The sequence below is a fragment of the Pieris brassicae genome, chromosome Z (assembly GCF_905147105.1).
Source record: "Pieris brassicae chromosome Z, ilPieBrab1.1, whole genome shotgun sequence".
Taxonomy (NCBI): Eukaryota; Metazoa; Arthropoda; class Insecta; order Lepidoptera; family Pieridae; genus Pieris; species Pieris brassicae.
Window position 1 is genome coordinate 1,527,035 of NC_059680.1, and position 13,003 is coordinate 1,540,037.

Below are 13,003 nucleotides of genomic sequence, written 5' to 3' on the forward strand. Positions count from 1 at the left end.
TTTAACTATTCTACAAGGTTCCTATTGTAACAATATCTCAAAAACTACCTAACCGATTTAGATGATGACAGTTCTCTATGGATACAGGATCATGTCTTGGTTTCCAAAAAAAAAAAAAACATTCTCAAAATATAATCAAATAAGGTCACATACAAAATAACTAATTTCTAGAGTAAAAAAAAAGTTATGTGGCTGCCCCCTTGTGTCCTACGTTTTGTTTTAAAGAAATATCTTATGAAAGTCAAATAACCGTTTCCAAAATACCACTTCCGTTGGAAATAGTTTCCTTGGCATATAGGAATCTTTATTGGTCTTCACACAACACTACCGTATCTATTATGGTCACTATAAGATGTTAGCTTAGCTAATAACGTAATAACTTAAGAGAGATGGTTTCCTTAAGAAAGATGGTTTCCTTAAGAAAGATGTTTTCCTTAAGAAAGATGGTTTCCTTAAGAAAGATAATAAATATATAATAAATTAACAGAATTGGCATAAGATCTCACTTTTGACTCTAGAAGAACTGAGTTGTGAGTTTTTTACAATGTTTTAATGTATTTATGCATTACTAGCTTCCATCCGCATAAATTTGATAGCATTGTACTTAAGCCTTCGGCAAATAGATTTTTAATACTAGTATATTTTATTTGCCTTCTGTAGAACTTTGCTGTATTGTCAACAGTTTCCGCAGCATTTAGGAATCTATATTGGTCTTTAACACTATCTTTTATTTATAGACTATGTTCATCAGAGATTTAGAATTGTAATGGTGAAGGATGATCGAATCCTGTGGTTTCAGAGCAAACAATCAAATCATAATAAAGTCTATGACAGCGTTGCGTATGAGATGAAAATTAACACTGACATTCAGAAACGAGACTTGACACGAATTATCAGATGTCAAAATCCATTACGTCGATAAGTGACGGAAATCGGCTTTAAATAATGAAATAAAAATACAGATAGTGGTCAATAAATGAAGACAAATAATAATTTATTACTATTTGACTTAAAAATCTTTTAATTTATTTTGTCCCATTTTTTATGAATTCACAGATTAGGAACATATTTTCTTTATACCAAAAACAATAGAAGCTATGAAAGATTGACAACAACAATTTCTGAATAAGACTATCTAAACTTGGCTTCTTTTAAATATCATAAATCATCATAACTTATTTGCAACACACAAATGTAACAATATTCTTCGCCTACATATTAATAATAACTAGGCAACACTGAAAATGAAAAACGGCTTAATGTAGAGCCAATAATGCCAATACTTTTATTGATTTTCGAAGTAATCTCCGTTCCTCTCTACACATCGTCGCATTTTATGGAACCACTGAGAAAAGCAGTGGGCCCATTCTTCTTTAGGAGTCTCTTCTATGGCATTTTCGTACGCTTTCACTGCCATCTTCAGGGCTCGTAAAGCGAATACCTCGAAATTTTGTCACGACACCTGCCATAGTCAAATACATACTCAACAGTCCTTTTCGCGAAGTGCGCGGAAGCATTGTCGTGGTGAAGGAGGATCCTGCTTCGAGGGCGCTGCTGTCGAATTTTTTCTAAGACAACAGGCAAAGAGCGATTGACATATCAACCTGCAGTAACTGTCCTTCTATCTTCTAGCACAACTGTCGCGAAATGACCTTTCTAACCAAAGAATCAGGGTTGGTCGAGCGATCGATCGTAACAATATATCCAGCTTTTGAGCATCATTTGAACAGCATTTGAGTCACCGCCGTTGAACTTATCTAACATTTGGCGACAGTGTTTCTGGTCGTTTAGGGAATCATCTGGTACAAATTTTCCTGACACCTAAATGTTCGTGTAATATTTTATGAACTTGCCTCATATCAATGCCTGCCCGTATTTGCTTTTGGTCACTCTCTTATCTTCCTCTATCATGCGTCGCACAGCACTGATGTTATCTTCAGTAGTCACTGTCAAAGGACGTCCCTCACGCGGATCATCATTGATATTACGTCCATGCTTAAACTCGTTAAACCAATTGTAAATAATAGCACGAGATGGGTTTTCATTAAGAAATGCTAATCGCAGCCTATCATTACTTTGTTTTTGAGTAAGCCCACAACGAAAGTCATAATAAATCATTGACCGAAATTTTTCTCGCGTTAGGTTCATTTTCACGTATAACCAGAGTTTTAGATTTGCCTCCAATTCAAAACAAATGACAAATGAATGGCCAAAGAGTTCTAAAATTGAATTTCAAAAAAAGTTTTAGTATTGTCTAACTGGCCAGTTCTAAACATCTTCAGTCTTAACCACGAATAGTACTTTAAAATTCTCCCTGTGTCTGGAGCTGCCCCTTTAAATTTGTCATTTCCGTATTGCGATACTTAAGCAGCGTTTCTACTAGGCATCAATTGGCGAGCGACATGTGACGCTCAACATGACTTGCGGCTTGTTGTTTGTTTAAAGAACATCGTTCTGCGCTGACTTTCAACATGTTGCGCGTCAATTGTTCCCCAGTGGATCCACGGCTTTATTCGTTGAAAGCACCAGCTCTGGAGTCACCTTCCAGACGCCAACTAAAATCTTTAATTAAGGACTTGAACAACACGGCCCAAGTGTCTCTACTCCAAAGGGACAAAATCGAACTTGAATCGAAGACTCTTACCAGATTTTTTTTGGCCGAGGGAGCCCTACAAAATTAGTATGCCATAACGATATAACATAATCCCGTCTCATCCTCCAAAGGCTCCATTATAATGTGACGCCCATTATAATACGAGATAAAAATATTTACGAATATTTTGTGATTTATAAAGACATATATTAGCGTTTTCCTTATTCTCCTTATCAGTGGGATGTGGTTTTCGTGGTATTGATAAGATATCAACAAATTTGTTATTCATTGCGACACAAGTATTTCAGAAAAACAAACTGTTCTTATGTAGGTATGAAGTTAGGAAACGAAACCCTCCTGCCTCAGCTAAAAGACAAAAAGTCTGGATATAGAAGGAACTATAACAGAAGTGAATAGAAGACACCACTAAGGGGCAGTTTGGGGCAGGTGCCTCCTAGAGAAAACCTTTAATAAAAACCCGGGCTGTGCACCAATGGACTTCCTTTCTATGTGTCCATTTAGTATTCGCTCGAAAACAGCATGAGGAAACCGGCTTGCCTTAGAGCCAAAAAGTTGACGGCGTGTATCAGGCATAAGAGGCTGATCAACTGCCTATTAGATTAATAAATGACCCAGATGCAGAAATCTGAGGCCCAGGTTTCAATTACGCCTTACATTTTAAGAATGTATTTTTATTTGATTTTTTTAAAAGCCTCTGCTCATCCTTTGTACCAACATCTACTGGCTTCATGTACACTATTAAAGCTACTTAATTAGGTAATGGACAAAACAATTATTATCTCCGTCATCCTACGAAAACTTATTATTGTGGTTAAAGGAACCTGTTCCCACCAGGAATGTATGATTCAAATGGTTAAAAAATCTATGAGTTTTGAAGTCTATTCAAATGAAGACGTACATACATAAAAAATTCCGCCGATCAAACAAACATTTATTGAGAAGCCGGAACAGACAGATCTTAGAAGTCTTTCAAGGTTATTAACTTATAGGGTTGTCAGTTAATCGTTAAAAATAAAAATAAAAAAAAACACACTCTGAGCGCGAATTTATTTTTGATACTTTTCAGTTAATATCAGAATAACTATTAATCTAATAACAGAACCATTTAACCTGGAGCTGGTTACTGAAAATGCCAAACATTACAAATACATGTGGTCATGAAGATCGGTTCATGAATATTATAATATAATAATATCCCAAATATTAACTGATATGTCTGATCAACAACTCGCACGATTTGGTTGCATATAAAATGCTATATCGAGATAAATCTTGATTATAAGTGTAATAACACTACTTACACTATATAGTGGAAGACACTCCCGTGTTCTTTTCAGTAATTCAAAAGGAATTGTCTTCAACCTTCTCACTAGGCCCAGAATAGCCTCGACATGGTGGAGCCTTTCGTGGGCTCCAGCAATCTTTTTGATTATCTTGACGGTCCATTGACATTACGGTCCTGATGGAGGTCGTTGTTTATTAAATATATGAATACGAAAATTAATTTAATTTAAACAATTTTCCAACCTTTGGCCATGCCCCATCTAAGCCCAAGAATTTTTCTTATTTAAAAAAATCAGATTAAGTAAGTTAATATTTTTTTGAGGAATTAGTAGGAATTTGTTAACAAAAATTAAAATTCCAAATAATTCTAAAAAATATTCGTACAGCCCCCTATCAGATTGCCTGCAAAAAATAGCAAAAACAAACACTGGAAATATATATAAAGTAGAGTTAAAAGTATCAGCCTCATGTTGTTTAATATTAGTATTGAGCTAAATTTCGGACAATGAACATGCTTCCTGCTGTGTTACTTCTATTAAATTTCAATTATATTGTAAGTATTTTTAATATATTAACATTATACACACATACCTAGTCTTGCTATAAATACTGAAACAAAGAAAATATTTTTTTACTATTCCAAATAACACAGTTACAGTTTAATACATAAATATAAAACAATTTAAAATCTAAAAAGCGTGGGAAAATTCTTCATTGTTAATCGTACGGCTTGTGTTGGACTCCAAATTATAATGGCGTTTAGAGCAAGCCGTACTATCGAAAACTGATCATAAATCATAATATGGATTAAGATCGGGAAAAGATGACGGATAGTCTTCAGCTCTGATGAAGTCCGAAACGTTTGTTTCCAACCAAGACTGCGTAGACCGAGCTCTTAGACCCGGCGCCGAGTCTAGCTCGAAGGACCATTCTTGGTTATTGAACATGGTATTGGGGCTTCACTACCTTCTCATGAATGGTATCTTGATACACTTGTACCGAACCAAACCACCACTGAAGTCGGATAGTGCCCACGTTGCACTCTGTCGACTTATTGAGAAGCTTTCTTAGAGCTTTGAGCATAAATACGGTCATTGTGTTTGTTAAGTTTTTTGTGACCTCCCTTTGCGTACCGCTTCAGTAGTTGTTTCATTTTTAATTTATCAGTAAAGAAATGTCTTGTACATCTCTTATCGGCTACAACATGCTTCTAGGTGTTATCTTCATCTCCCGAGATAAAATGTTTTGCTTTCGGACAGGATTTCTTCGAATTCTTTTCCTTGCTGATTTGACCACCTTTTTCGTACGAACACTACATGCAAGGCCAGATCTCTTTTCGTAACAAATAGAGGTTTCGTTGTATCTATTAATAGTACACAAACATTTTACTAATACCAAGCGTATGGAGAGTTTTAAAAATTGCATTTGGCTCCATACCCACTTTAATATCACAAAATATTATACAATTTATTGGCGCCATAATGAGATAACCAATGATCAATCATATAAATTAAAATGTAATATTTTGTTAATTTTTAATTGTAACAGTATTTATGGCGAGACTAAGTAAAGGATGTCTCAGTAAGAGTGCGCTTTTTAATTTTAAAATAAAAACAATTATTTTATGACGGAGTTGTGATATTTTTAATGTATTGTAAAGAAGACATGTTCCGATTAAGTATGGAATAAAATATTCGGCAAATGACCCCCACGGCTTCAATGACAGGCCATTACGGTTTTCATTAAATTTTCCATGACTTTTGCACAGAGATGTGGCTGTATCTGACCGATAACGCGTTGGATTTCCGATTTGTTCGGAATTGTTTCGGGATTATGCGAATAATTCACTGCTGGTTTAAGTTCCTGAGTTAACTGAATCTTGTACGCATGAAGGTGGAGGTGTTTAGCCAAAATTCACTGCGTAGTGCTTCGTGAAGTTATCGAGAACGTTGTCGAATTGATGTTTTCGGGTTTTCGGCGTAACTCGTTTACAGCAGCAATGTTCTTCAAGAGACCGACCGGTACGTTGACCCGAAGGATTCTAATCATCCATAATTGACTCAGTTTCTTCAAATTTTTTGACCACTCTACCAATGGTTGACACAATTGGTGCTCCGGTTTCAGCGTTACTTTCCCCATTTTTGTAATGAGTTTTTACAATTAATAAATATTCAAATTTTAAAAAGTGCACTTTCACAGAGACGCCCTATATGTTCTGTATCTACAACAATCGGGGATCTGTGCGACAGATTCTGCATAACCCGAAGGCACACAGAAACCAAGTGCTTTATGGCCTATCTAGGCCAAATGTAAGGCTTCAGCGTGCTACTGTCATCCCTGAGGTTCATACTCCAGCAACAATGGAATATTAGCGCGCATTTACCACTCGCTTATATATGTGCGTCTTTACTAAGGCATCACGATCTAGCCTGACTTAGGCTATTAAGTAATTTAAAATAAACCTAATTTACTAAAAGTGGTGTTGGCCCAGTGGAGCAGTGTACGACTGTGATCATTTAGCTTGTAGAACCCCGCTGGTATATGGGGAACATCGTGAGGAAACCTTGCCCTTGTCTTGCCTTAGAGCCATCACGAAGGCATGTGTCAGGCACAGGTTGATCACCAACACATCCATTAGATTGTCAATCATGAAACAGATACAGAAATCTGAGGCCCAGACTTAAAGTTTTATATTAAAATAGAATTTAATAGTTAAGAAATCAATTAATGAAAAACAGCCATCAAAAACGCGAGAAAAAATCTCTAGAAAGGTGCAAAGTTTAAGAATTCTAATTTATCTTTACAGATATGCGACACTGATGGCGGAAAAGCGCCAAGGATACCATTGAATGATGGCAACTTTATGCCTGCTATGGGATTGGGGACGCTTGTCTTTGACGAAGTAAGTTAATGGGCCTAAGTACACGCTTGGGGTCCTGTTAACAGATTAACAATTAAACTGTAATGAAAAATTACCTGACCATGGAGACCTTTCTACGAGTTTTAGAAACGTTATTAATTCCTACATAATTATATACTTATATTGTGTATAACGGTTGGCGAACCCATGCGACTTACACAGTAAGAGTCCCTCGGGAATGTGGTGTGATATTGCCACTGCTGCGAACGTTGTATGGATCTGGTTGGCTTTCTTAAGTTCTGTATCTGAAGCATTCTGAAGAGCATCAACTTCCTCCATAGCTTTATGAGGAGCATGAGAAGCAGTTCGTGGCAAATATTTTGAGACATTTTACTATTACTATTATTGTTTGAGACACAAATTAAATTTTAATTTCACAACTGTAAATGGAATCTCTTTTGATGAATTTTCTTACAGACATTCGGAAGTGGAAGGAAGAATAAAAATACAAAACACTAACACATTGAAAAACCTTTCTTGCATTTATTTCAGAACGGACACGAAGAAGAAGAAGTGGAGGAACCTGTGACTTGGGCTCTTAATGCTGGATACAGGTAATATTTTTATGGGACATGAGTCAAAGGAGAAGGCTGGCAAGTACAGAGTAGTATGCACTACTTGGTACTGCTATAAAGTTTTCCATCCAACATCTCTTACTGTATGATTCATTCAACCTAGCTGAACGACCACTATTTAAGTCTTGACTTGTTAAACAACTATCGCGGAATATGCTTAAGAATTAAGAATTTCCATTACATCCTGCATCATGAGCACACCCCAGATATACTCACTTTCACACCATCACACAACACAGCCGAATTAGGTATTACTTAGTAAATTCAATGATTTTATTGACTTTTGACTATCGTAAATGAACCTTTTTGTTTATTAAGTATTCCACCTTGGGCTATATTATATAAATAAAATGAAAGACGAAAATCTTTCGCTCTGTATAATATTATATTATTATAACGTAAGTAGTCTGCAATAAAGATTTATGTATACATTAAAAATCACTATATTTATTTTCTAAAACAAATTACGCCCTAGCTTGATAAGGCAGCTTACAATAAAGACTCTGGCAATCAAAGACTATAAATCAGTCTCTGGCAATAAAATCCCTTGTTTGTTTATTAGATATTTAAAGGAGTTGTTCGTTGTTGTTGGCTTAAAGCCCTTCAAAAAGCGTACCAATTCTTAACCCGCAACGCACTAGTGAGCCCTCAGCCTCTGAGTGTCCATGGGCAGTATCACTTAGCTTCAAATGAGCCTCCTACTGGTGCTCTGTTCTATTAAAAAATGTGTGCTTGTGCTAGTGCACACACGTATGAAGTGAAATTACTTTATGACCTTATTTTTCAAAAAATGATCTACTATATGCAACTTTACAGAAATTGCTTAAATAAAATAAAATTAGTTAAAGTTTAACAAAAGGCTTTTATTATCATAGACATGAATACAAATAATACAATCGTTTCATTTTACCTTATTTCTACTAAGATTATTACAGAATTTCATTACTTGTAATAGATTTATTACGGTTATCGTAATTATATATTTGGTATTAAGGGCTTCGAATCTCTTTGAATCAACCGTGGTAGGGACAAGTAAAAGAAGGGCACGTAACGGAAAAGTGTGACGCGTAACCCAAAAATGTGACGGTATTTTTTTTCCAACGCCGATTAAGAAGTTTCACTTCAAAAATATTTTGTTTTAGAATGATTGACACAGCCTCCGGCTACGAAAACGAAGACCAAGTTGGAAGAGCCATTCTCAATTCGAATGTACCCAGGGAACAGGTCTTCATTGTTACTAAGGTAATATTGTTATTGGTAATCGATTTTCGTGATGGAATTCTTCTTATTTTCTTGGCTATTAATAATATACCAGAAGCAGTGTAACTCCAGCTCTTACTCATTTCCATTCATTTTATTTGTCATTTTTATATAGACAGGTGAATATTATTGATAGAAATTCAAGAGATTTCTGCATGACGGTCTTTTGATGTTTGACAGATAGATTCCCCTCTCACTTGTCATATTGGAAATTCGGAGTAGCAAACATCCATATTCTAGAGTAAAACAGCTAGTTCGGCCCCCAACCAATAATCGGCAGCTCATTATTTTTCCTCTTCTCTCTTCTCCTATCAACCCACACATGACAGTCCTACTACTGTTTGGAGGCTGCCAACTGAATTGTTTGTGTATAACTTTGTTCTCAAAAATCTACACCGAAATTATGTTACGCGCAATTTCAACGAAATTATTGGATTGTAAACACTTCTTCACAACCTATAAAATTTGTAAATCCGCAACTGACCGCTACGACAGACCGCTGGAATGTAAACAAAATTATAAAATAACGTTATTTGCAGCTCGGTTTGAATGAACAAAGAGATGTTGTACAATCCTTAAGAGGTTCGCTGAAACGTCTAAACACTTCGTACGTAGATTTGTATCTGATAGCAAATCCAGTTGCATTAAAGGTATGTAATTTTTTTTCTTAATTAATTGTATCGTATGACGATGAAGTCACACCTTAAAACGCGCTATCCAAGTATTTCCCGTTTGGCATCTTGGTATTTGAGACAGTCAGGCTGAGAGCTGTGCTCCCCGAAACAGTTCGAGCTGATCTATCAAAGACCACCAGGCCAACAGCGAGATATTGCTGCTAATTTTCCAATTTAATTAATTGATAAATTTCTCCATTTTGCGAGATATATTGGCTAGCACTGCAAATACTATAAGAGTTACAGGAAAATAATGTTCGGTGAAAATGTAGCACCTTAATAGTTTTACAAAAACGTTTAAGACTAAGTATATATATACGTATATATATGTGAGACATTATCGCTGAACTGCAATTTGCAACCTCTTTTGTTTCAGCCCGACGATAATAGCTTTGATACCGTAGACTATTTAGACACTTGGAAGGGCATGGAGGAGGCGAAACGCCTCGGCCTTGCCAAGTCCATAGGTGTTTCTAACTTCAACATAAGTCAGATGGAGCGTCTATTATCCAACTGTGAGACACGACCAGCAGTTCTACTGGTTGAAGTATGTATAAAAAAACTATATTTTTCCTTTATAAAGCATTAAATATAACCAACTAATTATAAACAATAATATTATATACGGATGAAGGTCAGAGCTATTTTTGGAAGCCTTAATATTGCTCTCTTATCAATAGTCTCCACGGCATTTAGGAAGGTCTTCACACCTTAAAACTGAAAGAATGTTTCAGTAGTTTTGGAGCCTATTATTACTCGGTGAAGATCTCCTTGCAGCATCTAACTGACGTTTCTAGCAGTGTCATCTGATATTAATACGTTTGTGTGGCTGCACAGATTAGTAACAAATTCTGTACCAAAAACATTAGAACTTTGAATATAGACAAGAACAATATCGGAATTACGATTCTCTAAACTCTAAATTACTCTGTAAATGTTTCAGGTAAACCTAAATTTGGTCCAAAATGAACTCCAGGAATTTACAAAAAGAGAAAATATCGCTTTAATGGCGTTCATGCCATTTGGTTCGCTCTACGACAAGACTGGTGTACCGCCTCCGCCCAGGATTGATGACGCTACATTGGTGGAACTGGCCAATAAATATAAGAAGACAGTGCCACAAATAGTGCTACGGTATTTGGTATGGCGAGTCTTTTATTATTATTGGTTACATTTGAACATCTTTCAGCTAAACTATAAAATTGTCTATGGTATTAATATATATATATCGTGTCGAGATACAACTTTCATCCCTGAGTTTTAAGTTCGACCCCCAGCTTTGCACCAATGACCTTTCTAAGTGCGCATTTACGTAAAGTGTAAAAAAAATTATTTGTGAAATAATATTGTTAAATGTCCAGAAGCTAGACCCCACAGTACCTGTGCCTAAGGTTTCCTCACGATGTCTTCCTTCGTACGTATAAATTTATTACGATGTACACGCTACAGCCTTATAGGTCTGCGTCCTATGTATCAGTTTCTTAATATGCAAGTAGGTGAGCAGCCTTCTCGGGATCTAACCTTCCTCAGGATGTCTTCTTTCGTAGGAGCAAAACGTGTTAAATGCGCACAAACCTAAGTCCATTGGCGCACAGCCGTGAACTACGAGCTCAGTCAGGAAGTATATTTGAAGTGTCATTTCGCGGCGGCAAACATTGTTGACATTGACATTTGATATTTGCGACTTATGTCAAATTGGTGTTTAGCACATAATGATTTCGATTAATTAGCGCCAAGACTGCATTATTATTTCAATGATAAACAAAATTTTGTTACAGGTACAACGAGGTATTTCACCCATAACACAGTCATTCGGTAAAGAGAAAAACGAAAAAAATATCGACATATTTGATTTTGAACTGGCCGAGTCGGATATGATTACTTTGAGTGAGTATTTAAAAAGCAAATGTGTCTTCCTTCTAAATATAATAATATTATTTAGGCCCGTTGTTTTCCCTTACAAATGTTAAATAAACAGCTTATTACAAATATCTCTCTCCGTTCGCTTCCAATTATGCCTCCTGCCTCTGTTATTTTAAATCACTTTCGCGTATTGATCTACGATCTACGCATGCGCTGTCACCCAATAATGTTTTTGAAAGGCATCCTTTGTATATATATTTTTAATTTTTCGACTGACAAGTGACATTCCTTTTTTACGTTTGGTAACTCAGCGTTTCTTTTGAGAGAGAGAGAGAGTATGAGTTGTTTGGTTTTTGGTTTAATTTAAGAACGTATATGTTTTTTTAAAGTCCCTGAATATTTAAAATTCTTAAAGTGACAGACGAGAGCCAGTGATGTCAACTTGGGAGAGTTAATATGTAGATTAGGAGGCACAGTTATTTAAGGGGATTTTATACAGGATAATTCTATACAATTTATATTAAGCCAAGAACTTATCCAATAAACTTAACTGAATATTAACTCCGAGCATGGCTATAACTGAAGTATCAAAAAGATAAAATACGCCAAGATCGAAATAATAGCTATTTAATATTTGTGTATTTATGAAAAATATTCTTGAAACTCTCTCCAACAGAGTTCACAACAAAATCTTTAGGGGTTTTTAATTGATATTTAGATTTGCCTTACCTTCAAATACAAGGATATTTGAAGATAGTTCTAAGGAGGTCATTTTGTAGAAGTTGGAATCACTAAGTGACAGATGTACTCTCGTGTTATTTTCATAGTTATTGGTGTCATTTCTATTTATTTTTTCCCAGAAGTTAGCGTTAGTGCATCAGGATGAATGTGTAAATTATATAAATAGTTTTTTAGACAATTTACATATTTGCTTACAGAAACATTTGTATTTTTTTTTCAGGTCAATTCAATAAAAACTATCGCGTCGTCTTGCCTAGTTTCTGGCAGGATCATCCCTATTATCCCTTTGAAAGGAAAGATAATGCTGATAATACTTCGTCAAAAACTCACGCCTAAATAAATTGAGATTTATTTGTCCATTCCAAGACGATTCCTAGCTTTTTAAAGTTTAAAATATGTTAAATTGAGTTAAATTTTTATCTGGGAATTATTCCGTATTCATATACGACATTTGAGGATCCCATTCTTACATTTTAATTAATAAATTATTTAGAAATAACAATTTGATCGACAGGGCATATAATAAAAATGAAAAATACTTGAGTTGTTTTATTGCTTTAATATTAAAATAATACTGTCACCATGGCAACGATTCGAATACTAGTATTATTATAAATATTAGCCACCGTATTGTCGACTAACATGCAAATATTTTCTTTTTTGGCTGTGAATTCACGGAGTTTTGAATTTTAAAAATTTACAAATTGTATTTAATCTATACTTGTCGATAGACGGTTGCGTCAATTGGTTAGAATATGTACATTGTTATTGAATAATATTGCTACCTCAAATTATTTATTTTCCCTAATTTAACAGAAAAATACTTTAGTAACAAAAAGACACTAAACCAAAAAGTTTTTTACAAAGATTCTTAAAAATTTAAAGTTTAACAAGTAATTAAATAGATAGAATATATATTTTCAAAGCATTGACAAATTTATTCATCAATTAAAACCAGTTTCCAATGTCAATTATAAGAAAAAAATGGTTGCATAGAAATTACAGCATATTTAAATTCATGTGAATAACACATGAATTTGAAGTTAAAAAAAAAGCCGTAAATGTGTTCAGA

At 35.0% G+C, this 13,003-nt stretch overlaps 1 protein-coding gene across 1 annotated transcript; it reads left to right on the forward strand.

The window, feature by feature from the left end:
* The first annotated feature begins 4,363 nt into the window (after window positions 1-4,363).
* LOC123718587 (aldo-keto reductase AKR2E4-like) lies at window positions 4,364-12,458 on the forward strand. Its single transcript, XM_045675229.1, has 9 exons — window positions 4,364-4,451; window positions 6,705-6,800; window positions 7,311-7,372; window positions 8,536-8,635; window positions 9,193-9,303; window positions 9,704-9,874; window positions 10,271-10,468; window positions 11,106-11,214; window positions 12,152-12,458. Exons 1-9 carry the CDS (start codon window positions 4,404-4,406, stop codon window positions 12,265-12,267), a joined length of 1,011 nt encoding a protein of 336 aa, XP_045531185.1. The 5' UTR covers window positions 4,364-4,403; the 3' UTR covers window positions 12,268-12,458.
* The last annotated feature ends 545 nt before the right edge of the window (window positions 12,459-13,003 follow it).